This window comes from Phyllobates terribilis, unplaced genomic scaffold (genome assembly GCF_046119375.1).
Source record: "Phyllobates terribilis strain yellow unplaced genomic scaffold, ASM4611937v1 Scaffold_11__3_contigs__length_659146591, whole genome shotgun sequence".
In the NCBI taxonomy this organism is placed as follows: domain Eukaryota; kingdom Metazoa; phylum Chordata; class Amphibia; order Anura; family Dendrobatidae; genus Phyllobates; species Phyllobates terribilis.
In genome coordinates, this window is record NW_027362771.1 from 644,962,028 (window position 1) to 644,988,188 (window position 26,161).

At 61.0% G+C, this 26,161-nt stretch overlaps 1 protein-coding gene across 1 annotated transcript in view; it reads left to right on the forward strand.

The window, feature by feature from the left end:
• The first annotated feature begins 320 nt into the window (after positions 1–320).
• LRCH4 (leucine rich repeats and calponin homology domain containing 4) overlaps positions 321–26,161 on the forward strand; it is a 32,472-nt gene continuing 6,631 nt past the window's right edge. The window contains exons 1-12 of the mRNA XM_073654563.1: positions 321–593; positions 12,869–13,013; positions 13,098–13,224; positions 14,169–14,274; positions 15,286–15,422; positions 15,536–15,645; positions 15,744–15,837; positions 18,290–18,377; positions 22,035–22,138; positions 22,226–22,281; positions 22,440–22,595; positions 22,757–22,810. Coding sequence (XP_073510664.1) covers positions 371–593; positions 12,869–13,013; positions 13,098–13,224; positions 14,169–14,274; positions 15,286–15,422; positions 15,536–15,645; positions 15,744–15,837; positions 18,290–18,377; positions 22,035–22,138; positions 22,226–22,281; positions 22,440–22,595; positions 22,757–22,810 — 1,400 coding nt within the window. The 5' untranslated portion in view covers positions 321–370. The remainder of the gene's footprint in view (positions 594–12,868; positions 13,014–13,097; positions 13,225–14,168; positions 14,275–15,285; positions 15,423–15,535; positions 15,646–15,743; positions 15,838–18,289; positions 18,378–22,034; positions 22,139–22,225; positions 22,282–22,439; positions 22,596–22,756; positions 22,811–26,161) is intronic.

Consider the following 26,161-nt stretch of genomic DNA (forward strand, 5'->3'; position numbering starts at 1 on the left):
AAATCTGTGTCTCCTCATAATAACCGAGCCTTGCCATTGGTCGTCGGATTTATGTGCAGGTGTCAGGAGGCGGCTGATTGGTCAACAGATTTATTTTATGGTACCACTTAGTTCCGTTAGTGACAGAGGGGGCGTGGCCACAACCTTTGCCTCACTCGATTGGACGACATGAGACGGGGGCGGGACCTCGGGGATGGCATTCCGTACAATCCGTTAATGAGAGGCGGAGATTCTCTGTTCTGTGAGCTGATTGGCTGACGTAATGTTGTCATTTATAACGAATTCTGGCAGCGATTGGTTGATTCTCTCGTGACGCGTTCTCATTGGCTGTCGCCTAGCAGTGTTTCGGTCCCGGCTCATTCCGTTCTCAATGGCGGCGGGTAACGATGACGACGAAGGCGGCGGTGGCGGAGGGGACGGAGACCCCGAACTGTGCCCACATGAGGCCTACACGGGGCCCGGCGGACGGAGGAGCCTGGAGAAGGCGCTGGAGGAGGCGGCCGCCACCGGAGTGCTCAACCTGGCCGGCCGCCGCATGAAGGAACTTCCCGGGAGCGCCCGGAACAGCGACCTGACCGACGTCACCCGAGCGGGTGAGGAATACGGGAGGGGGTGGGGGAGAGGAGACAGGAGGACCGTGAGAGAGAGAGAGAGAATGAGGAGACGGGAGGACCGTGAGAGAGAGAATGAGGAGACGGGAGGACCGTGAGAGAGAGAGAGAGAGAATGAGGAGACGGGAGGACCGTGAGAGAGAGAATGAGGAGACGGGAGGACCGTGAGAGAGAGAATGAGGAGACGGGAGGACCGTGAGAGAGAGAATGAGGAGACGGGAGGACCGTGAGAGAGAGAATGAGGAGACGGGAGGACCGTGAGAGAGAGAGAGAGAGAATGAGGAGACGGGAGGACCGTGAGAGAGAGAATGAGGAGACGGGAGGACCGTGAGAGAGAGAATGAGGAGACGGGAGGACCGTGAGAGAGAGAGAGAATGAGGAGACGGGAGGACCGTGAGAGAGAGAGAGAGAATGAGGAGACGGGAGGACCGTGAGAGAGAGAGAGAATGAGGAGACGGGAGGACCGTGAGAGAGAGAGAGAATGAGGAGACGGGAGGACCGTGAGAGAGAGAGAGAGAGAATGAGGAGACGGGAGGACCGTGAGAGAGAGAATGAGGAGACGGGAGGACCGTGAGAGAGAGAGAGAGAGAATGAGGAGACGGGAGGACCGTGAGAGAGAGAATGAGGAGACGGGAGGACCGTGAGAGAGAGAATGAGGAGACGGGAGGACCGTGAGAGAGAGAATGAGGAGACGGGAGGACCGTGAGAGAGAGAATGAGGAGACGGGAGGACCGTGAGAGAGAGAATGAGGAGACGGGAGGACCGTGAGAGAGAGAGAGAGAGAATGAGGAGACGGGAGGACCGTGAGAGAGAGAATGAGGAGACGGGAGGACCGTGAGAGAGAGAATGAGGAGACGGGAGGACCGTGAGAGAGAGAGAGAATGAGGAGACGGGAGGACCGTGAGAGAGAGAGAGAGAATGAGGAGACGGGAGGACCGTGAGAGAGAGAGAGAATGAGGAGACGGGAGGACCGTGAGAGAGAGAGAGAATGAGGAGACGGGAGGACCGTGAGAGAGAGAGAGAGAATGAGGAGACGGGAGGACTGTGAGAGAGAGAGAGAATGAGGAGACGGGAGGACCGTGAGAGAGAGAGAGAGAATGAGGAGACGGGAGGACCGTGAGAGAGAGAATGAGGAGACGGGAGGACTGTGAGAGAGAGAATGAGGAGACGGGAGGACTGTGAGAGAGAGAATGAGGAGACGGGAGGACCGTGAGAGAGAGAATGAGGAGACGGGAGGACCGTGAGAGACAGAATGAGGAGACGGGAGGACCGTGAGAGAGAGAATGAGGAGACGGGAGGACCGTGAGAGAGAATGAGGAGACGGGAGGACCGTGAGAGAGAATGAGGAGACGGGAGGACCGTGAGAGAGAGAATGAGGAGACGGGAGGACCGTGAGAGAGAGAATGAGGAGACGGGAGGACCGTGAGAGAGAGAATGAGGAGACGGGAGGACTGTGAGAGAGAGAATGAGGAGACGGGAGGACCGTGAGAGAGAGAATGAGGAGACGGGAGGACCGTGAGAGACAGAATGAGGAGACGGGAGGACCGTGAGAGAGAGAATGAGGAGACGGGAGGACTGTGAGAGAGAATGAGGAGACGGGAGGACTGTGAGAGAGAATGAGGAGACGGGAGGACCGTGAGAGAGAGAGAGAATGAGGAGACGGGAGGACCGTGAGAGAGAGAATGAGGAGACGGGAGGACCGTGAGAGAGAGAATGAGGAGACGGGAGGACCGTGAGAGAGAGAATGAGGAGACGGGAGGACCGTGAGAGAGAGAATGAGGAGACGGGAGGACCGTGAGAGAGAGAATGAGGAGACGGGAGGACCGTGAGAGAGAGAATGAGGAGACGGGAGGACCGTGAGAGAGAGAATGAGGAGACGGGAGGACCGTGAGAGAGAGAGAGAATGAGGAGACGGGAGGACCGTGAGAGAGAGAGAGAATGAGGAGACGGGAGGACCGTGAGAGAGAGAGAGAATGAGGAGACGGGAGGACCGTGAGAGAGAGAGAGAATGAGGAGACGGGAGGACCGTGAGAGAGAGAGAGAATGAGGAGACGGGAGGACCGTGAGAGAGAGAGAGAATGAGGAGACGGGAGGACCGTGAGAGAGAGAGAGAATGAGGAGACGGGAGGACCGTGAGAGAGAGAGAGAATGAGGAGACGGGAGGACCGTGAGAGAGAGAGAGAATGAGGAGACGGGAGGACCGTGAGAGAGAGAGAGAATGAGGAGACGGGAGGACCGTGAGAGAGAGAGAGAATGAGGAGACGGGAGGACCGTGAGAGAGAGAGAGAATGAGGAGACGGGAGGACCGTGAGAGAGAGAGAGAATGAGGAGACGGGAGGACCGTGAGAGAGAGAGAGAATGAGGAGACGGGAGGACCGTGAGAGAGAGAGAGAATGAGGAGACGGGAGGACCGTGAGAGAGAGAGAGAATGAGGAGACGGGAGGACCGTGAGAGAGAGAGAGAATGAGGAGACGGGAGGACCGTGAGAGAGAGAGAGAATGAGGAGACGGGAGGACCGTGAGAGAGAGAGAGAATGAGGAGACGGGAGGACCGTGAGAGAGAGAGAGAATGAGGAGACGGGAGGACCGTGAGAGAGAGAGAGAATGAGGAGACGGGAGGACCGTGAGAGAGAGAGAGAATGAGGAGACGGGAGGACCGTGAGAGAGAGAGAGAATGAGGAGACGGGAGGACCGTGAGAGAGAGAGAGAATGAGGAGACGGGAGGACCGTGAGAGAGAGAGAGAATGAGGAGACGGGAGGACCGTGAGAGAGAGAGAGAATGAGGAGACGGGAGGACCGTGAGAGAGAGAGAGAATGAGGAGACGGGAGGACCGTGAGAGAGAGAGAGAATGAGGAGACGGGAGGACCGTGAGAGAGAGAGAGAATGAGGAGACGGGAGGACCGTGAGAGAGAGAGAGAATGAGGAGACGGGAGGACCGTGAGAGAGAGAGAGAATGAGGAGACGGGAGGACCGTGAGAGAGAGAGAGAATGAGGAGACGGGAGGACCGTGAGAGAGAGAGAGAATGAGGAGACGGGAGGACCGTGAGAGAGAGAGAGAATGAGGAGACGGGAGGACCGTGAGAGAGAGAATGAGGAGACGGGAGGACCGTGAGAGAGAGAGAGAATGAGGAGACGGGAGGACCGTGAGAGAGAATGAGGAGACGGGAGGACCGTGAGAGAGAGAATGAGGAGACGGGAGGACCGTGAGAGAGAGAGAATGAGGAGACGGGGGGACGGACAGAGAGAGAGAGAATGAGGAGACGGGAGGACCGTGAGAGAGAGAGAATGAGGAGACGGGGGGACGGACAGAGAGAGAGAGAATGAGGAGACGGGAGGACCGTGAGAGAGAGAATGAGGAGACGGGAGGACCGTGAGAGAGAGAATGAGGAGACGGGAGAACCGTGAGAGAGAGAGAGAATGAGGAGACGGGAGGACCGTGAGAGAGAGAGAGAATGAGGAGACGGGAGGACCGTGAGAGAGAGAATGAGGAGACGGGAGAACCGTGAGAGAGAGAGAGAGAGAATGAGGAGACGGGAGGACCGTGAGAGAGAGAGAGAATGAGGAGACGGGAGGACCGTGAGAGAGAGAGAGAATGAGGAGACGGGAGGACCGTGAGAGAGAGAGAGAATGAGGAGACGGGAGGACCGTGAGAGAGAGAGAGAGAATGAGGAGACGGGAGGACCGTGAGAGAGAGAGAGAATGAGGAGACGGGAGGACCGTGAGAGAGAGAGAGAATGAGGAGACGGGAGGACCGTGAGAGAGAGAGAGAGAGAGAATGAGGAGACGGGAGGACCGTGAGAGAGAGAGAGAGAGAGAATGAGGAGACGGGAGGACCGTGAGAGAGAGAGAGAGAGAGAGAGAATGAGGAGACGGGAGGACCGTGAGAGAGAGAGAGAGAGAATGAGGAGACGGGAGGACCGTGAGAGAGAGAGAGAGAGAGAATGAGGAGACGGGAGGACCGTGAGAGAGAGAGAGAGAGAATGAGGAGACGGGAGGCCCGAGAGAGAGAGAGAGAATGAGGAGACGGGAGGCCCGTGAGAGAGAGAGAGAGAATGAGGAGACGGGAGGACCGTGAAAGAGAGAATGAGGAGAGAGAATGAGGAGACGGGAGGACCGTGAGAGAGAGAGAGAATGAGGAGACGGGAGGACCGTGAGAGAGAGGGAGTGAGGTGGAGGTGTCTGTATCATATTGGGGGTCAGTATTTCGGGGTCTCTATACCGTCCATGTTCTCAGTGTATGCTGTGTGTGTATCGGGGGTCTCTCCTCACGTGTCTGCAGCTGCTTGTTGTGGTGTTGGCGCACCCTGGCTGTGCCTGGCCCCTCGTGGTGCGTGCGGCCCTGATGTTCACTGTACATAGGATTTCTATGATCTTTGGGATGAGCTCATTGTGCCCCCCGTGCCCTGGCACTGCCCCCGTCATCTGGGCAGCCAGAGCCGGGGAATGATCTGCCTTTGCACAGTGTAGATGTGATGTCTGAACTCTTGCGTGGCCCCTCGCCTCGACATCTGCTCCTCTATCCACTGAATGGATGGGTGGACAGGACCGGCCTCCGGGGGGAGCTCCCATCCAGGGACCACCGTCTGCCTCCATGTTCCCTGCTGCTGTTTTCCAGGGCTGTGGAGTCGGTGCCCATTTTGGTGGAGTCAGAGTTGGTATAAAATGGAAAGACTCAGACTCCGAAAATATATAATAAATTGGGTGCAGTCGTTCAATGCAGTTTGTGGGGAATATTTTTCCTTAAGAGTTTTGGAGCGTTCTGAAATGTCCTATAAATGTCCGTCCTATTCCTGATCTCAGGGTCTGGACTTTACTGAGATGAATCTGTGCACATGAGCCGTGTATGAGGGGGTCGGAGGTTCGGCTTCCCGACTCCACAGCCCTGCTGTTTTCTTACTTGGGTGTCTCTGTGTCTGAGGACCTGAGTAGTGTACATCATAGGACACATGGGGCTGCCGCTCACTGTGGGGGGTCGCCACTCACAGCAGGGGTCCCAGTGGGCAGATCCCCTTGAGGATAGTGTGGAGTTAGGGTCTCTTCAGGGGTCGGTGCTGATGAGCAATCGCCGCGGTCACACAGGAGCAGCTGTCGGTCTCATCCTCTGCTGCAGGTGGGACAGAGACCCCTCATCCTGAAGCTCCGCAGCAGCTCAGGAAATCCTTCATTGTAGAGTGACACCTGCGGATGGGAGAACCAGTGGTGAAGATACTGGGGGTTGTGCTCCCTCCCATGGTGTCCTGGATGCTGGGGATAGTGCCCCCTCCCATGATGTCCTGGATGCTGGGGATTGTGCTCCCTCCCATGGTGTCCTGGATGCTGGGGGTTGTGCTCCCTCCCTTGGTGTCTTGGATGCTGGGGGTTGTGCTCCCTCTCTTGGTGTCCTGGATGCTGGGGGTAGTGCTCCCTCTCTTGGTGTCCTGGATGCTTGGGGTAGTGCTCCCTCCCTTGGTGTCCTGGATGCTGGGGGTCGTGCTCCCTCCCTTGGTGTCCTGGATGCTGGGGGTAGTGCTCCCTCCCTTGGTGTCCTGGATGCTGGGGGTAGTGCTCCCTCTCTTGGTGTCCTGGATTCTGGGGGGTAGTGCACCCTCCCTTGGTGTCCTGGATGCTGGGGGTTGTGCTCCCTCCCTTGGTGTCCTGGATGCTGAGGGTAGTGCTCCCTCTCTTGGTGTCCTGGATGCTGGGGGTTGTGCTCCCTCCCTTGGTGTCCTGGATGCTGGGGGTTGTGCTCCCTCCCTTGGTGTCCTGGATGCTGGGGGTCGTGCTCCCTCTCTTGGTGTCCTGGATGCTGGGGGTCGTGCTCCCTCTCTTGGTGTCCTGGATGCTGGGGGTCGTGCTCCCTCTCTTGGTGTCCTGGATGCTGGGGGTTGTGCTCCCTCCCTTGGTGTCCTGGATGCTGGGGGTTGTGCTCCCTCCCTTGGAGTCCTGGATGCTGGGGGTAGTGCTCCCTCTCTTGGTGTCCTGGATGCTGGGGGTTGTGCTCCCTCCCTTGGTGTCCTGGGTCTGGTAGGGCCGGTTACATAGTACTTCGGTTGGTGACATTGATCTTAGCCGAGCTTCTCCCTGACCCAGATCCCAGAGTGGGAGTTTTACTCCTGGCGGTCACATCCGCTTCCCCCGTATACATTTACTGTCAGTATATATCGGCTGTCAGGGCTGCACAGATGTGCGGTGATCCCACCATAGATCCCCCTGCTCTGCTCTCATCTCCTGTGTGGGGTCTGGTTATGGTTTTTGTAGGCAGCAGTGGGGGCATCCTGGATACACTGTGCAGATGGGGCCGCTCCTGGCCCCGGGGTGGGTAAACTGGGCTGCGCGGGATCTGCGGTCATGGGGCCACCAATGGTCTGGGGGGCTTGTCTCATGGGGGCTTTTGGCTCTGCTCGTGGTCCTTTCCTGTGTGTCGCACGTTCTGCAGACGGACCCCTCCTGCTCTGGTGACAGGCCCCTCAGCCGCTCTGTTGGAGGCCCCCCTGCTGGCCCTGAACCGTACGCTGATGGGCTGCTCTTAGCCCCATTTTCCTCTGGGGATCAGGCTCCGGCGCTGTCTGTGTCGGCCGCTCTCCCCTCCCCCGGCGCTGTCTGTGTCGGCTGCTCTCCCCTCCCCCGGCGCTGTCTGTGTCGGCCGCTCTCCCCTCCCCCGGCGCTGTCTGTGTCGGCCGCTCTCCCCTCCCCCGGCGCTGTCTGTGTCGGCCGCTCTCCCCTCCCCCGGCGCTGTCTGTGTCGGCCGCTCTCCCCTCCCCCGGCGCTGTCTGTGTCGGCCGCTCTCCCCTCCCCCGGCGCTGTCTGTGTCGGCCGCTCTCCCCTCCCCCGGCGCTGTCTGTGTCGGCCGCTCTCCCCTCCCCCGGCGCTGTCTGTGTCGGCCGCTCTCCCCTCCCCCGGCGCTGTCTGTGTCGGCCGCTCTCCCCTCCCCCGGCGCCGTCTGTGTCGGCCGCTCTCCCCTCCCCCGGCGCCGTCTGTGTCGGCCGCTCTCCCCTCCCCCGGCGCCGTCTGTGTCGGCCGCTCTCCCCTCCCCCGGCGCCGTCTGTGTCGGCCGCTCTCCCCTCCCCCGGCGCCGTCTGTGTCGGCCGCTCTCCCCTCCCCCGGCGCCGTCTGTGTCGGCCGCTCTCCCCTCCCCCGGCGCCGTCTGTGTCGGCCGCTCTCCCCTCCCCCGGCGCCGTCTGTGTCGGCCGCTCTCCCCTCCCCCGGCGCCGTCTGTGTCGGCCGCTCTCCCCTCCCCCGGCGCCGTCTGTGTCGGCCGCTCTCCCCTCCCCCGGCGCCGTCTGTGTCGGCCGCTCTCCCCTCCCCCGGCGCCGTCTGTGTCGGCCGCTCTCCCCTCCCCCGGCGCCGTCTGTGTCGGCCGCTCTCCCCTCCCCCGGCGCCGTCTGTGTCGGCCGCTCTCCCCTCCCCCGGCGCCGTCTGTGTCGGCCGCTCTCCCCTCCCCCGGCGCCGTCTGTGTCGGCCGCTCTCCCCTCCCCCGGCGCCGTCTGTGTCGGCCGCTCTCCCCTCCCCCGGCGCCGTCTGTGTCGGCCGCTCTCCCCTCCCCCGGCGCCGTCGGTGTCGGCCGCTCTCCCCTCCCCCGGCGCCGTCGGTGTCGGCCGCTCTCCCCTCCCCCGGCGCCGTCGGTGTCGGCCGCTCTCCCCTCCCCCGGCGCCGTCGGTGTCGGCCGCTCTCCCCTCCCCCGCCGCCGTCGGTGTCGGCCGCTCTCCCCTCCCCCGCCGCCGTCGGTGTCGGCCGCTCTCCCCTCCCCCACTGCTGCACTCATCTCTTTGCAGAAGTAAATCCGATGAGTGATGAGACCACATCCTGCACTGCTGAGCTTGGGTGGCTCTGCTGCATCCTGGAGCCTGGCACCCGACAGCTGGTACACCAGGCACCAGGAGGAGCGCGTGCCCTGGGTGTAACTCTGACATTTGTAATGTGTTGCCGTGTGAGGTTGGCTGGACCTCCGGGTATTGGGGCCGGTGACCCCTGGCACACCCCGAGGCCTCAGTGCTGACATTTATGCATTGGGGTCACCATATGACAACTATCGCCCCCTGTGATTCAGCGCTCGTCAGAACTCTGAATAGACCTTTTCTTCCTAGCTGGGCACCGTGCCACACTAAGCCAATCTGACGAGTCACGTGCCGGCCTCAGGCACGGGTGCGCTGCCAACACACAAAACAAGAGCAACAAAACGGGGGAGGGTGCTGAGGACTGAAGCGATAGATCCGAAGAAAGGGAGGTTATAAGAAAATCAAGGGTCGCAGGTCATGTACGGGTATGTTTGTCAGGTGACCACGGACCATACAATGCAGCACGGTGTAGATTTGTATGCATGGTGTGTATACGGGTCACGGAGTAGAAGTGCCTGCGCCGTGTGTGTACGGGTCGCGGCGTAGAGGTGCCTGCGTGGTGTGTGTACGGGTCGCGGCATAGAGGTGCCTGCGGTGTGTGTGTACGGGTCGTGGCGTAGAAGTGCCTGCGCGGTGTATGTACAGGTCGTGGCGTAGAGGTGCCTACGCAGTGTGTGTACGGGTCGCGGCGTAGAGTTGCCTGCGCGGTGTGTGTACGGGTCGCGGCGTAGAGGTGCCTGCGCGGTGTGTGTACGGGTCGCGACGTAGAGGCTCCTGCGCGGTGCCAGGACTGTGTATATACAGGTTGCACTGTCTGGTCTCGGTGCTAGGGATGTGTATATACAGGTCGCGGTGTCCGGTAGCGGTGCTAGGGGTGTGTATATACAGGTCGTGGTGTCTGGTAGCGGTGCTAGGACTGTGTATTTACAGGTCGTGGTGTCCAGTCTCTGTAGCGGTGCTAAGACTGTATATACAGGTCGCGGTGTCCGGTAGCAGTTTTAGGGGTGTGTATATACAGGTTGCGGTGTCCAGTCTCGGTGTAGCGGTGCTAGGACTGTATATATACAGGTTGCACTGTCTGGTCTCGGTGTAGTGGTGCTAGGGGTGTGTATATACAGGTCGCGGTGTCCGGTCGCAGTGCTAGGGATGTGTATATACAGGTCGCGGTGTCCGGTTGCGGTGTAGCGGTGCTAGGGGTGTGTATATACAGGTCGCGGTGTCCGGTCGCGGTGCTAGGGGTGTGTATATACAGGTCGTGGTGTCCGGTAGCGGTGCTAGGACTGTGTATTTACAGGTCGTGGTGTCCAGTCTCTGTAGCGGTGCTAAGACTATATACAGGTCACGGTGTCCGGTAGCAGTTTTAGGGGTGTGTATATACAGGTTGCGGTGTCCGGTCTCGGTGTAGCGGTGCTAGGACTGTATATATACAGTCCCGGTGTCTGGTCTTGGTGTAGCGGTGCCCGGACTGTGTATATACAGGTTGCAGTGTCTGGTCTCGGTGTAGTGGTGCTAGGGGTGTGTATATACAGGTAGCGGTGCTAGGACTGTGTATATACAGATCGCGGTGTCCGGTCTCGGTGTAGTGGTGCTAGGGGTGTATATATACAGGTCGTGGTGTCCGGTAACGGTGCTAGGGGTGTGTATATACAGGTTGCATTGTCCGGTCTCGGTGTAGCTGTGCTAGGACAGTGTATATACAGGCGCAATGTCCGGTCTCGGTGTAGCGGTTCTAGGGGTGTATATATACAGGTCGTGGTGTCTGGTCTCGGTGTAGCGGTGCTAGGACTGTATATATAGGCGCGGTGTCCGGTCTCGGTGTAGAGGTGCCAGGACTGTATATATAGGCGCGGTGTCCGGTCTCGGTGTAGCGGTGCTAGGATTGTATATATACAGGTGCGGTGTCCTGTCTCGGTGTAGCGGTGCTAGGACTGTGTATGTGTGTGTGTGTATATATATATAATATATATATATATATATATATATATATATATATATATATATATATATATATATATATATATATATATATATATATATATATATATACATACAGGTGCGCTAGGACTGTATACAGGGGCGGTGTCCGGTCTCGGTGTAGCGGTGCTAGGATTGTATTTATACAGGCGCGGTGTCCGGTCTCGGTGTAGCGGTGCTAGGACTGTATATATACAGGTGCGGTGTCCTGTCTCGGTGTAGCGGTGCTAGGATTGTATTTATACAGGTGCGGTGTCCTGTCTCGGTGTAGCGGTGCTAGGACTGTATTTTTTACAGGGGCGTGTCCGGTCTCGGTGTAGCGGTGCTAGGACTGTATATATACAGGTGCGGTGTCCTGTCTCGGTGTAGCTGTGCTAGGACTGTATTTATACAGGCGCGGTGTCCGGTCTCGGTGTAGCGGTGCTAGGACTGTATATATACAGATGCGGTGTCCGGTCTCGGTGTAGCGGTGCTAGGACTGTATTTATACAGGGGCGGTGTCCGGTCTCGGTGTAGCGGTGCCAGGACTGTATATATAGGCGCGGTGTCCGGTCTCGGTGTAGTGGTGCTAGGACTGTATATATACAGGTGTGGTGTCCGGTAGCGGTGTCCGGTCTCGGTGTAGCGGTGCTAGGACTGTATATATACAGGCGCGGTGTCCGGTCTCGGTGTAGCGGTGCTAGGACTGTGTATATACAGGCGCGGTGTCCGGTCTCGGTGTAGTGGTGCTAGGACTGTATATATACAGGTGTGGTGTCCGGTAGCGGTGTCCGGTCTCGGTGTAGCGGTGCTAGGACTGTGTATATATACAGGTCGCGGTGTCCGGTCGCGGTGTAGCGGTGCTAGGACTGTATATATACAGGTGCGGTGTCCGGTCTCGGTGTAGCGGTGCTAGGACTGTATATATACAGGTGCGGTGTCCGGTCTCGGTGTAGCGGTGCTAGGACTGTGTATATACAAGCGCGGTGTCCGGTCTCGGTGTAGCGGTGCTAGGACTGTATATATACAGGTGCGGTGTCCGGTCTCGGTGTAGCGGTGCTAGGACTGTGTATATATACAGGTCGCGGTGTCCGGTCTCGGTGTAGCGGTGCTAGGACTGTATATATACAGGCGCGGTGTCCGGTCTCGGTGTAGCGGTGCTAGGACTGTGTATATACAGGCGCGGTGTCCGGTCTCGGTGTAGTGGTGCTAGGACTGTATATATACAGGTGTGGTGTCCGGTCTCGGTGTAGCGGTGCTAGGACTGTGTATATATACAGGTCGCGGTGTCCGGTCGCGGTGTAACGGTGCTAGGACTGTATATATACAGGTGCGGTGTCCGGTCTCGGTGTAGCGGTGCTAGGACTGTGTATATACAGGCGTGGTGTCCGGTCTCGGTGTAGCGGTGCTAGGACTGTATATATACAGGTGCGGTGTCTGGTCTCGGTGTAGCGGTGCTAGGACTGTATATATACAGGCGCGGTGTCCGGTCTCGGTGTAGCGGTGCTAGGACTTTATACAGGTCGCGGTGTCCGGTCTCGGTGTAGCGGTGCTAGGACTGTGTATATACAGGCGCGGTGTCCGGTCTCGGTGTAGCGGTGCTAGGACTGTGTATATACAGGCGCGGTGTCCGGTCTCGGTGTAGCGGTGCTAGGACTGTGTATATATACAGGTCGCGGTGTCCGGTCGCGGTGTAACGGTGCTAGGACTGTATATATACAGGTGCGGTGTCCGGTCTCGGTGTAGCGGTGCTAGGACTGTGTATATACAGACGTGGTGTCCGGTCTCGGTGTAGCGGTGCTAGGACTGTGTATATACAGGCGCGGTGTCCGGTCTCGGTGTAGCGGTGCTAGGACTGTATATATACAGGCGCGGTGTCTGGTCTCGGTGTAGCGGTGCTAGGACTTTATACAGGTCGCGGTGTCCGGTCTCGGTGTAGCGGTGCTAGGACTTTATACAGGTCGCGGTGTCCGGTCTCGGTGTAGCGGTGCTAGGACTGTGTATATACATGCGCGGTGTCTGGTCTCGGTGTAGCGGTGCTAGGACTGTGTATATACAGGCGCGGTGTCCGGTCTCGGTGTAGCGGTGCTAGGACTGTATATATATACAGGCGCGGTGTCTGGTCTCGGTGTAGCGGTGCTATGACTGTGTATATACAGGCGCGGTGTCCGGTCTCGGTGTAGCGGTGCTAGGACTGTATATATACAGGCGCGGTGTCTGGTCTCGGTGTAGCGGTGCTAGGACTGTGTATATACAGGCGCGGTGTCCGGTCTCGGTGTAGTGGTGCTAGGACTGTATATATACAGGTGTGGTGTCCGGTAGCGGTGTCCGGTCTCGGTGTAGCGGTGCTAGGACTGTGTATATATACAGGTCGCGGTGTCCGGTCTCGGTGTAGCGGTGCTAGGACTGTGTATATACAGGCGCGGTGTCCGGTCTCGGTGTAGCGGTGCCAGGCCTGGTGTAGTTGAGCTGTGTGTTGTCTCTTCTCAGATCTCTCCAGGAACCGTCTTTCGGAGGTGCCGGTGGAGCTGTCTCATCTGGTGTCTCTGGAGTCTCTCACCCTCTACCACAACTGTCTGCGGACTCTGCCTCCATCTTTCTCCAACCTGCAGGTCCTCAGTTACCTGAACATCAGGTGAGGCTCTGTGAGGGGCCGCCCGGTGAGGGGCCCGGGGCCCGCTCTGTGTTCACCTCTCATCCTTGTACTGTGTCTCCACAGCCGGAACCTCCTAACCTCGCTGCCCCCGCACATCTGCCGCCTGCCCCTCACCGTCCTCATCGCCAGTAACAACAAGCTGGCCTCTATTCCGGAGGAGGTGGGAGGCATGGGCGGCCTCCGCCAGCTGGTAAGTGCCAGCACTCTGACCCCGTCATCTCTGCTGGGCTTTGTAGTGCTGTCCCTCAGTAGTCAGTGAGCAGTGGCATCGTCTCTAGGCCGCGGTGTCGTCACACGGCCGGAGGATGTGGGCTCCTCCGCGTCTTGTGTAATCCGGAGCTTCTGCTTCATGTTACTGTAATGAGGAGCAGATGTCCGGTGTCTGCGGGGGGGCCGCCGCATCATAGAAGCCCAGCACTGCTGATAGGGGGGCCAGAGCTGAAGCCGAGGGGACGGGTTATCTGTCACTGTGTATAAGGCCCGGGGCTGACAACCCCTCACTCTCCATACACAGGCAGGTTGTCAGCAGTGATAGATGAGGAGCCGGGGCTGCAGTATAAGGGGTGTGGTCACATGTCATTATATCAGTGATGTCATCACCAGGGGGCGGGGCTGACAACCCCTCACACTCCATACACAGGCAGGTTGTCAGCAGTGATAGATGAGGAGCCGGTGCTGGAGTATAAGGGGTGTGGTCACATGTCATTATATCAGTGATGTCATCACCAGGGCCCGGGGCTGACAACCCCTCACTCTCCATACACAGGCAGGTTGTCAGCAGTGATAGATGAGGAGCCGGGGCTGCAGTATAAGGGGTGTGGTCACATGTCATTATATCAGTGATGTCATCACCAGGGGGCGGGACTGACAACCCCTCACACTCCATACACAGGCGGGTTGTCAGCAGTGATAGATGAGGAGCCGGTGCTGGAGTATAAGGGGTGTGGTCACATGTCATATCAGTGATGTCATCACCAGGGGGCGGGGCTGACAACCCCTCACACTCCATACACAGGCAGGTTGTCAGCAGTGATAGATGAGGAGCCGGGGCTGCAGTATAAGGGGTGTGGATCTCGTCGGCTCGGTGCAGGTGGATGATGGGTGCAGTTATCCGCACTTTCTCTGATGTTACAGGATATCAGCTGTAACGAGCTGCAGTCGCTCCCGGCACAGATGGGGTCTCTGCAGTCGCTACGAGAGTTAAATGTGCGCAGGAATCAGCTGACCTCGCTGCCAGAAGGTAACGGCGCATGGGACAGCGGGCACCGAGGGCGGGACTTGGGCGTGGGACAGCGGGCACAGAGGGCGGGACTGGGGCGTGGGACAACGGGCACCGAGGGAGGGACTGGAGCGTGGGACATCGGGCACCGAGGGCGGGACTTGGGCGTGGGACAACGGGCACCGAGGATGGGACTGGGGCGTGGGACAACGGGCACCGAGGGCGGGACTTGGGCGTGGGACAACGGGCACCGAGGATGGGACTGGGGCGTGGGACAACGGGCACCGAGGGCGGGACGTGGGACAGCGGGCACCGAGGGCGGGACGTGGGCGTGGGACAACGGGCACCGAGGATGGGACTGGGGCGTGGGACAGCGGGCACCGAGGGAGGGACTGGGGCGTGGGACAACGGGGCACCGAGGGAGGGACTGGGGCGTGGGACAGCGGGGCACCGAGGGAGGGACTGGGGCGTGGGACAGCGGGGCACCGAGGGAGGGACTGGGGCGTGGGACAGCGGGCACTGAGGGAGGGACTTGGGCGTGGGACAATGGGCACCGAGGGCGGGACTTGGGCGTGGGACAGCGGGGCACGGAAGGCGGGACTGGGGTGGGGCACGGAGAGCGGGACTGTGGGTTGTGGGACTGTGGCGTGGGACAGCAGGGCACGGCGGGCGGGACTGTGGGTTGTGGGACTGAGGGGCGCCGGAGTGAGACAGTGGGGCATTGAGGGTGGGACTGGGGCGTAGAGCTCGAGACAGTGTTGCGCCGAGGGTGGGGGTGTGGGACTGCAGGGCACAGGTCTGCTGAGAATATGACTGCGGGATTGTGGGGCTCAGAGCGCAGGACTCTGGGTGGTCTCTAGGACCCTGTAGAGCAGTGCTATTAGGTGTGTGCCTTCGCTGCACTCACGCTCCACTCATCGCTGTACTCTGTGGGGTCTCCCTGTAATTCCAGTCCAGTAGGGGGCGCCATCTCCTCCCCTGCGATGTGGTTGGACTCTGCAGAGATGGACTCTTCTGTCTTTTCTTTCTCAGAAATCTCGGAGCTGCCTCTGACTCGTCTGGACTTCTCCTGTAACCGAGTCGCCCGCATCCCCCCGAGCTTCCGCCGCCTGCGGCACCTTCAGAGGATTGTCCTGGACAACAACCCCCTGCAGTACCCGCCTGCTCAGGTCAGCCGCCCCCACCACGACTGCGTCGTTGGGGTTGGGGGGGGGGGGTGGCCACCACGGCTGCGTCCTCAGGCCTTCAGGGGTTAATCATGTCTCTTTGTCTCTCTGTCCAGATCTGCCTTAAAGGGAAGGTTCACATATTTAAGTACTTGCACACAGAGGCCTGCAGTAAGCCTGCGTCCGAGCTGGAGAAGCTAAGCCGCCCCACCAGCTTCACCACGTGGTAAGAGCCCCGTCCGTGGGGTGGAGCAGTGAGACATCCACCTCGGTCCGTGTGTAGAGCTGCAACTCCTGACCCGTGTGTCGCCTCTCTCCTTGTAGCCTGACTGATGACCTGTACTCTCAGCCATACGGGGGGCTCGACTCTGGGTTTAACAGTGTGGACAGCGGCAGCAAGCGGTGGTCCGGCAACGAGGTGGGTACCTGACGTGTCTCCAACTACCAGGAGCTTTCCTGGTCTGTGGTCTCCATTGTGGTATTGCCGCTGAGCTGATGTTTAGGGGGCTTTGGTTCTCATCGCCAGGAGACCCCCGTCCAGTCCGCTTCGTACGGGGGGGCCTCGCCTGGCTGTATCACTACTGATGTCCCGCTCTGTACAGGGGGCCTCGCCTGGCTGTATCAGTACTGATGTCCCGCTCTGTACAGGGGGCCTCGCCTGGCTGTATCAGTACTGATGTCCCGCTCTGTACAGGGGGCCTCGCCTGGCTGTATCAGTACTGATGTCCCGCTCTGTACAGGGGGCCTCGCCTGGCTGTATCAGTAATGATGTCCCGCTCTGTACAGGGGGCCTCGCCTGGCTGTATCAGTACTGATGTCCCGCTCCGTACAGGGGGCCTCGCCTGGCTGTATCACTACTGATGTCCCGCTCCGTACAGGGGGCCTCGCCTGGCTGTATCAGTACTGATGTCCCGCTCTGTACAGGGGGCCTCGCCTGGCTGTATCAGTAATGATGTCCCGCTCTGTACAGGGGGCCTCGCCTGGCTGTATCAGTACTGATGTCCCGCTCCGTACAGGGGGCCTCGCCTGGCTGTATCACTACTGATGTCCCGCTCCGTACAGGGGGCCTCGCCTGGCTGTATCAGTACTGATGTCCCGCTCCGTACAGGGGGCCTCGCCTGGCTGTATCAGTACTGATGTCCCGCTCTGTACAGGGGGCCTCGCCTGGCTGTATCAGTAATGATGTTCCACTCCGTACAGGGGGCCTCGCCTGGCTGTATCAGTAATGATGTCCCACTCCGTACAGGGGGCTTTGCCTGGCTGTATCACTACTGATGTCCCGCTCTGTACAGGGGGCCTCGCCTGGCTGTATCAGTAATGATGTCCCGCTCTGTACAGGGGGCCTCGCCTGGCTGTATCAGTACTGATGTCCCGCTCCGTACAGGGGGCCTCGCCTGGCTGTATCAGTACTGATGTCCCGCTCTGTACAGGGGGCCTCGCCTGGCTGTATCAGTACTGATGTCCCGCTCTGTACAGGGGGCCTCGCCTGGCTGTATCAGTACTGATGTCCCGCTCTGTACAGGGGGCCTCGCCTGGCTGTATCAGTAATGATGTCCCGCTCTGTACAGGGGGCCTCGCCTGGCTGTATCAGTACTGATGTCCCGCTCCGTACAGGGGGCCTCGCCTGGCTGTATCACTACTGATGTCCCGCTCCGTACAGGGGGCCTCGCCTGGCTGTATCAGTACTGATGTCCCGCTCCGTACAGGGGGCCTCGCCTGGCTGTATCAGTACTGATGTCCCCCTCTGTACAGGGGGCCTCGCCTGGCTGTATCAGTAATGATGTTCCACTCCGTACAGGGGGCCTCGCCTGGCTGTATCAGTAATGATGTCCCACTCCGTACAGGGGGCTTTGCCTGGCTGTATCACTACTGATGTCCCGCTCTGTACAGGGGGCCTCGCCTGGCTGTATCAGTAATGATGTCCCGCTCTGTACAGGGGGCCTCGCCTGGCTGTATCAGTACTGATGTCCCGCTCCGTACAGGGGGCCTCGCCTGGCTGTATCACTACTGATGTCCCGCTCCGTACAGGGGGCCTCGCCTGGCTGTATCAGTACTGATGTCCCGCTCTGTACAGGGGGCCTCGCCTGGCTGTATCAGTAATGATGTCCCGCTCTGTACAGGGGGCCTCGCCTGGCTGTATCAGTACTGATGTCCCGCTCCGTACAGGGGGTCTCGCCTGGCTGTATCACTACTGATGTCCCGCTCCGTACAGGGGGCCTCGCCTGGCTGTATCAGTACTGATGTCCCGCTCCGTACAGGGGGCCTCGCCTGGCTGTATCAGTACTGATGTCCCGCTCTGTACAGGGGGCCTCGCCTGGCTGTATCAGTAATGATGTTCCACTCCGTACAGGGGGCCTCGCCTGGCTGTATCAGTAATGATGTCCCACTCCGTACAGGGGGCTTTGCCTGGCTGTATCACTACTGATGTCCCGCTCTGTACAGGGGGCTTCGCCTGGCTGTATCAGTAATGATGTCCTGCTCCGTACAGGGGGCCTCGCCTGGCTGTATCAGTACTGATGTCCCGCTCCGTACAGGGGGCCTCGCCTGGCTGTATCAGTACTGATGTCCCGCTCCGTACAGGGGGCTTTGCCTGGCTGTATCAGTACTGATGTCCCGCTCCGTACAGGGGGCTTTGCCTGGCTGTATCAGTACTGATGTCCCGCTCCGTACAGGGGGCCTCGCCTGGCTGTATCAGTACTGATGTCCCGCTCCGTACAGGGGGCCTCGCCTGGCTGTATCAGTACTGATGTCCCGCTCTGTACAGGGGGCCTCGCCTGGCTGTATCAGTAATGATGTCCCGCTCTGTACAGGGGGCCTCGCCTGGCTGTATCAGTAATGATGTCCAGTCGTCACCTCTTTATGTTTCTCAGTCCGCAGACGAGCTCTCTGACCTTTCCTTCCGAGTCTCTGGTTTGGGTCGAGACGTCCGGCAATTCAAAGAGAAGCTGTACGGGGCCGGTAAGTTCACGGGACGGGGAGACCCCAGAGAAGAGGAGACGCCGTTGTGTGCCGTCGCTTGTCTCTACCCCAGCAGCTCTTATCCGTTGTGTGCCGCTTCTCTACCCCGCGGCTCTTCTCCGTTGTGTGCCGCTTCTCTACCCCGCGGCTCTTCTCCGTTGTGTGCTGCCGCTTGTCTCTATCCCCGCGGCTCTTCTCCGTTGTGTGCCGCCGCTTGTCTCTATCCCCGCGGCTCTTCTCCATTGTGTGCCGCCGCTTGTCTCTATCCCCGCGGCTCTTCTCCGTTGTGTGCTGCCGCTTGTCTCTATCCCCGCGGCTCTTCTCCGTTGTGTGCTGCCGCTTGTCTCTATCCCCGCGGCTCTTCTCCGTTGTGTGCTGCCGCTTGTCTCTATCCCCGCGGCTCTTCTCCGTTGTGTGCTGCCGCTTGTCTCTATCCCCGCGGCTCTTCTCCGTTGTGTGCCGCCGCTTGTCTCTATCCCCGCGGCTCTTCTCCATTGTGTGCCGCCGCTTGTCTCTATCCCCGCGGCTCTTCTCCGTTGTGTGCTGCCGCTTGTCTCTATCCCCGCGGCTCTTCTCCGTTGTGTGCTGCCGCTTGTCTCTATCCCCGCGGCTCTTCTCCGTTGTGTGCCGCCGCTTGTCTCTACCCCACGGCTCTTCTCCGTTGTGTGCCGCTTCTCTACCCCGCGGCTCTTCTCCGTTGTCTGCCGCTTGTCTCTACCCCACTTCTCTTCTCCGTTGTGTGCTGCCGCTTGTCTCTACCCCCGCGGCTCTTCTCCGTTGTGTGCTGCCGCTTGTCTCTATCCCCGCGGCTCTTCTCCGTTGTGTGCCGCCGCTTGTCTCTACCCCGCGGCTCTTCTCCGTTGTGTGCCGCTTCTCTACCCCGCGGCTCTTCTCCGTTGTCTGCCGCTTGTCTCTACCCCACTTCTCTTCTCCGTTGTGTGCTGCCGCTTGTCTCTACCCCACTTCTCTTCTCCGTTGTGTGCTGCCGCTTGTCTCTATCCCCGCGGCTCTTCTCCGTTGTGTGCTGCCGCTTGTCTCTATCCCCGCGGCTCTTCTCCGTTGTGTGCTGCCGCTTGTCTCTACCCCACTTCTCTTCTCCGTTGTGTCGCTGCCGCTTGTCTCTACCCCCGCGGCTCTTCTCCGTTGTGTCGCTGCCGCTTGTCTCTACCCCCGTGGCTCTTCTCTGTTGTTCCTCTGCTTGTCTCTACCTCTACGGCTCTTCTCCATTGTGTGCCGCCGCTCGACTCTATCCCCACTTCTCTTCTCTGTTGTTCTTCTGCTTGCCTCTATCCCCGCGGCTCTTCTCCTTTGTGTGCGGCCGCTTGTCTCTATCCCCGCGGCTCTTCTCCGTTGTGTGCTGCCGCTTGTCTCTATCCCCGCGGCTCTTCTCCGTTGTGTGCTGCCGCTTGTCTCTATCCCCGCGGCTCTTCTCCGTTGTGTGCCGCCGCTTGTCTCTACCCCCGTGGCTCTTCTCTGTTGTGTGCCGCCGCTTGTCTCTATCCCCGCGGCTCTTCTCCGTTGTGTGCTGCCGCTTGTCTCTACCCCACTTCTCTTCTCCGTTGTGTCGCTGCCGCTTGTCTCTACCCCCGCGGCTCTTCTCTGTTCTTCCTCTGCTTGTCTCTACCTCTACGGCTCTTCTCCATTGTGTGCCGCCGCTCGACTCTATCCCCACTTCTCTTCTCTGTTGTTCTTCCGCTTGTCTCTATCCCCGCGGCTCTTCTCCTTTGTGTGCGGCCGCTTGTCTCTATCCCCGCGGCTCTTCTCCGTTGTGTGCTGCCGCTTGTCTCTATCCCCGCGGTTCTTCTCCGTTTTGTGCTGCCGCTTGTCTCTATCCCCGCGGCTCTTCTCCGTTGTGTGCCGCCGCTTGTCTCTATCCCCGCGGCTCTTCTCCGTTGTGTGCCGCCGCTTGTCTCTATCCCCGCGGCTCTTCTCCATTGTGTGCCGCCGCTTGTCTCTATCCCCGCGGCTCTTCTCCGTTGTGTGCCGCCGCTTGTCTCTATCCCCGCGGCTCTTCTCCGTTGTGTGCCGCCGCTTGTCTCTATCCCCGCGGCTCTTCTCCGTTGTGTGCCGCCGCTTGTCTCTATCCCCGCGGCTCTTCTCCGTTGTGTGCTGACGCTTGTCTCTATCCCCGCGGCTCTTCTCCGTTGTGTGCTGCCGCTTGTCTCTATCCCCGCGGCTCTTCTCCGTTGTGTGCCGCCGCTTGTCTCTATCCCCGCGGCTCTTCTATGTTGTGTGCCGCCGCTTGTCTCTACCCCGCGGCTCTTCTCCGTTGTGTGCCGCCGCTTGTCTCTATCCCCGCGGCTCTTCTCCGTTGTGTGCTGCCGCTTGTCTCTATCCCCGCGGCTCTTCTCCGTTGTGTGCCGCCGCTTGTCTCTATCCCCGCGGCTCTTCTCCGTTGTGTGCCGCCGCTTGTCTCTATCCCCGCGGCTCTTCTCCGTTGTGTGCCGCCGCTTGTCTCTATCCCCGCGGCTCTTCTCCGTTGTGTGCCGCCGCTTGTCTCTATCCCCGCGGCTCTTCTCCGTTGTGTGCTGACGCTTGTCTCTATCCCCGCGGCTCTTCTCCGTTGTGTGCTGCCGCTTGTCTCTATCCCCGCGGCTCTTCTCCGTTGTGTGCCGCCGCTTGTCTCTATCCCCGCGGCTCTTCTATGTTGTGTGCCGCCGCTTGTCTCTACCCCGCGGCTCTTCTCCGTTGTGTGCTGACGCTTGTCTCTATCCCCGCGGCTCTTCTATGTTGTGTGCCGCCGCTTGTCTCTACCCCGCGGCTCTTCTCCGTTGTGTGCGCGGCTCTTCTCCGTTGTGTGCCGCCGCTTGTCTCTATCCCCGCGGCTCTTCTCCGTTGTGTGCCGCCGCTTGTCTCTATCCCCGCGGCTCTTCTCCGTTGTGTGCCGCCGCTTGTCTCTATCCCCGCGGCTCTTCTCCTTTGTGTGCCGCCGCTTGTCTCTATCCCCGCGGCTCTTCTCCGTTGTGTGCCGCCGCTTGTCTCTATCCCCGCGGCTCTTCTCCGTTGTGTGCCGCCGCTTGTCTCTATCCCCGCGGCTCTTCTCCGTTGTGTGCTGCCGCTTGTCTCTATCCCCGCGGCTCTTCTCCGTTGTGTGCTGCCGCTTGTCTCTATCCCCGCGGCTCTTCTCCGTTGTGTGCTGCCGCTTGTCTCTATCCCCGCGGCTCTTCTCTGTTGTGTGCTGCCGCTTGTCTCTATCCCCGCGGCTCTTCTCCGTTGTGTGCCGCCGCTTGTCTCTATCCCCGCTGCTCTTCTCCGTTGTGTGCTGCCGCTTGTCTCTATCCCCTCGGCTCTTCTCCGTTGTGTGCTGCTGCTTGTCTCTATCCCCGCGGCTCTTCTCCGTTGTGTGCCGCCGCTTGTCTCTATCCCCGCGGCTCTTCTCCGTTGTGTGCCGCCGCTTGTCTCTATCCCCGCGGCTCTTCTCCGTTGTGTGCCGCCGCTTGTCTCTATCCCCGCTGCTCTTCTCCGTTGTGTGCTGCCGCTTGTCTCTATCCCCTCGGCTCTTCTCCGTTGTGTGCTGCTGCTTGTCTCTATCCCCGCGGCTCTTCTCCGTTGTGTGCTGCCGCTTGTCTCTATCCCCGCGGCTCTTCTCCGTTGTGTGCCGCCGCTTGTCTCTAGCGTTTCAGTCAGGATTCTCAGATTTCACATTTTGTGTTGCAGCCAATGGAGAGATTGAGCTCCCGGATTTCATTGACAGGAGCACAAATGATGAAGAGGAGGGCTCGGGGGGCGACGCCGGCCTCCACATGATGGCGACCCCACAGGTGAGTGACCCTCACATCACGGAGGACGTCACTGCCCACATTATGTACCGGGGGTCCGATCACTGCCCGGCGTATCCTCTGTTACAGGAGAAGCCGGAGCGACACTCCACACCGCGGCCCGAGGAGAGGACCCTGGTCTGCGGGTGAGTGCCGCCAGCCCCCGGATCACTGCTCGCTTACGTCCTGGCTCAGGAGATTACTAGAATAGATTACCGAGTCCCTGCTCATCTTCCTGGGATCCTTCCTGCACCTGACCCTGTGATTAGACCTCGCTCCCCATTACTCATGTCGTATCCTACAGGTCGGAGCCGTCTCCTCCCAGCACCCGGCAGGACCCGGCCACAGAAGAGCGGCGCCAGCCGGAGACCCTGCTGATCTGGAAGGAGAGAGAGCGGCAGCAGCAGCTGCAACAGCGGCAGGACGTCCTGCGGAGGCCGTCCGTGGATCGAAGGGAGAGGTGAGGACCAGCGGCATCCTCCTCCCCTTTAAGGGGCTGAGCCCCTATAGGCCTGACGGTAGAAGCACCATCCAAAAGCCCTTAGTGTTGGATATAAATGGACGTCGGGCTGGGTTAGATAACGCTGCCGGTCTGACTAGAAGCCACGTTTTATTTTTCAGCTTCCAGAAAACCCAGTCCTGGACGTCGTCACAGAGTCACGGTGAGGTCACCAAGTAAGTAGGAGTGAGACGGCGGGTACAAAGGGCACAGGAGGAGGGAGGGGGCCTGGTGGACACAGGTGGCGGGGACAGAGGGCACAGGAGGAGGGACTGGAGGATGCAGGTGGCGGGAACGGAGGGCACAGGAGGAGGCAGGGGGCCTGGTGGACACAGGTGGCGGGGACAGAGGGCACAGGAGGGGGGACTGGAGGACGCAGGCGGTGGGGACAGAGGGCACAGGAGGAGGGAGGGGGGACTGGAGGACGCAGGGGACGGGGGGCACAGGAGGAGGGAGGGGGCCTGGTGGGCATAGGAGGGGGGACTGGAGGACGCAGGTGTCGAGGACGGAGGGCACAGGAGGAGGGAGGGGGCCTGGTGAACACAGGTGGCGGGGACAGAGGGCACAGGAGGAGGGACTGGAGGATGCAGGTGGCGGGAACGGAGCGCACAGGAGGAGTCAGGGGGCCTGGTGGGCACAGGAGGGGGGACTGGAGGACGCAGGCGGCGGGGATGGAGGGCACAGGAGGAGGGAGGGGGCCTGGTGGGCATAGGAGGAGGGAGGGGGGACTGGAGGACGCAGGTGGCGGGGACAGGGCACAGGAGGAGGGGGGGGACTGGAGGATGCAGGTGGCGGGGATGGAGGGCACAGGAGGGGGGACTGGAGGACGCAGGTGCCGGGGACGGGGGGCACAGGAGGAGGGAGGGGGCCTGGTGGGCATAGGAGGTGGGAGGGGGGACTGAAGGACGCAGGTGGCGGGGACAAAGGGCACAGGAGGAGGGAGGAGGCCTGGTGGACACAGGTGGCGGGGACAGGGCACAGGAGGAGGGGGGGGGACTGGAGGATGCAGGTGGCGGGGACGGAGGGCACAGGAGGAGGGAGGGGGACTGGAGGACGCAGGTGGCGGGGACGGAGGGCACAGGAGGAGGGAGGGGCCCTGGTGGACACTGGTGGCGGGAACAGAGGGCACTGGAGGAGGGAGGGAGACTGGAGGACGCAGGTGGCGGGAACAGAGGGCACAGGAGGAGGGAGGGGGGCATGGAGGACACAGGTGGCGGGAACAGAGGGCACAGGAGGAGGGAGGGGGGCATGGAGGACACAGGTGGTGGGGACGGAGGGCACATGAGGAGGGAGGGGGCCTGAAGGACGCAGGCGGCGGGGACGGAGGGCACAGGAGGAGAGGAGACCCCCGAGGATTGAGGCTGGGTAGACAGAGGGCACAGAAGGAGGGGAGGAGGCCTGGATGACTGAGGGGGCCTGGAGGAAGAGGGAGAGGAGGGATCTGGAGTGAGGCGGGGGGGGGTTCTGAAGGTGCAGGAGGAGGAGGGACAGAGAGTAAAGGGGGCCTGGAGGAGTGAGGAGGCGGGGATGAAGGACTGAGGGGTCGTGGAGGGGTCTGGAGTGAGGTGGGGGGACTGAGGGCTCAGGAGGTGCGGGAGGTCGCAGGGGGGACTGAGGGCTCAGGAGGTGAGGGTGGACGGAGGGCGCAGGGCGACGAAGGGCGCAGGAGGTGTGGGTGGGACTGAGGTCGCAGGAGGTGCGGGGGTGGGACTGAGGTCGCAGGAGGTGCAGGGGTGGGACTGAGGTCGCAGGAGGTGCGGGGGGGACTGAGTGCGCAGGAGGTGAGGGGGGACGGAGGGCGCAGGGAGACGAAGGGTGCAGGAGGTGTAGGGAGGACTGAGGGTGCAGGAGGTGCTTGGGGACTGAGGGCTCAGGAGGTGAGGGGGGACGGAGGGCCAGGGAGACGAAGGGTGCATGAGGTGCGGGGGGTCTGAGGGCGCAAGGAGACGAAGGGCGCAGGAGGTGCGGGGAGGACTGAGGGTGCAGGAGGTGCGGGGAGAAAGAGGGCACAGGAGGAGGGACTGGAGGATGCATGTGGCGGGAATGGAGGGCACAGGAGGAGGCAGGGGGCCTGGTGGACTCAGGTGGCGGGGACAGAGGGCACAGGAGGAGGGAGGGGGACTGGAGGACGCAGGCGTTGGGGACAGAGGGCACAGGAGGAGGGAGGGGGACTGGAGGACGCAGGGGACGGGGGGCACAGGAGGAGGGAGGGGGCCTGGTGGGCATAGGAGGAGGGAGGGGGGACTGGAGGATGCAGGTGGCGGGGACGGAGGGCACAGGAGGAGGGAGGGGGCCTGGTGGACACAGGTGGCGGGGACGGAGGGCCAGGAGGAGGGAGGGGGCCTGGTGAACACAGGTGGCGGGACAGAGGGCACAGGAGGAGGGACTGGAGGATGCAGGTGGCGGGAACGGAGGGCACAGGAGGAGGCAGGCGGCCTGGTGGGCACAGGAGGGGGGCCTGAAGGACGCAGGCGGCGGGGACGGAGAGCACAGGAGGAGGGGAGGGGGCCTGGTGGACACAGGTGGCGGGGACAGGGGCACAGGAGGAGGGGGGGGACTGGAGGATGCAGGTGGCGGGGACGGAGGGCACAGGAGGAGGAGGGAGGGACTGGAGGACGCAGGTGCCGGGGACGGGGGGCACAGGAGGAGGGAGGGGCCTGGTGGGCATAGGAGGGGGGACTGGAGGACGCAGGTGGCGGGGACGGAGGGCACAGGAGGAGGGAGGGGGCCTGGTGGACACAGGTGGCAGGGACAGAGGCACAGGAAGGGGACTGAAGGACGTAAGTGGCGGGGACGAAGGGCACAGGAGGAGGGAGGAGGCCTGGTGGACACAGGTGGCGGGGACAGGGCACAGGAGGAGGGGGGGGGACTGGAGGATGCAGGTGGCGGGACAGGGCACAGGAGGAGGAGGGACCCTGGTGGACACTGGTGGCGGGAACAGAGGGCACAGGAGGAGGGAGGGAGACTGGAGGACGCAGGTGGCGGGAACAGAGGGCACAGGAGGGGAGGGGGCATGGAGGACACAGGGTGGCGGGAACAGAGGGCACAGGAGGAGGGAAGGGCCCTGGTGGACACTGGTGCGGGAACAGAGGGCACAGGGGGAGGGAGGGAGACTGGAGGACGCAGGTGGCGGGAACAGAGGGCACAGGAGGAGGGAGGGGGCATGGAGGACACAGGTGGCGGGAACAGAGGGCACAGGAGGAGGGAGGGGGGCATGGAGGACACAGGTGGTGGGGACGGAGGGCACATTAGGAGGGAGGGGACCTGAAGGACGCAGGCGGCGGGGACGGAGGGCACAGGAGGAGAAGAGGGGAGGAGAGGAGACCCCCGAGGATTGAGGCTGGGTAGACAGAGGGCACAGAAGGAGGGGAGGAGGCCTGGATGACTGAGGGGGCCTGGAGGAAGAGGAAGAGGAGGGATCTGGAGTGAGGCGGGGGGGGGTTCTGAAGGTGCAGGAGGAGAGGGACAGAGAGTAAAGGGGGCCTGGAGGAGTGAGGAGGCGGGATGAAGGACTGAGGGGTCGTGGA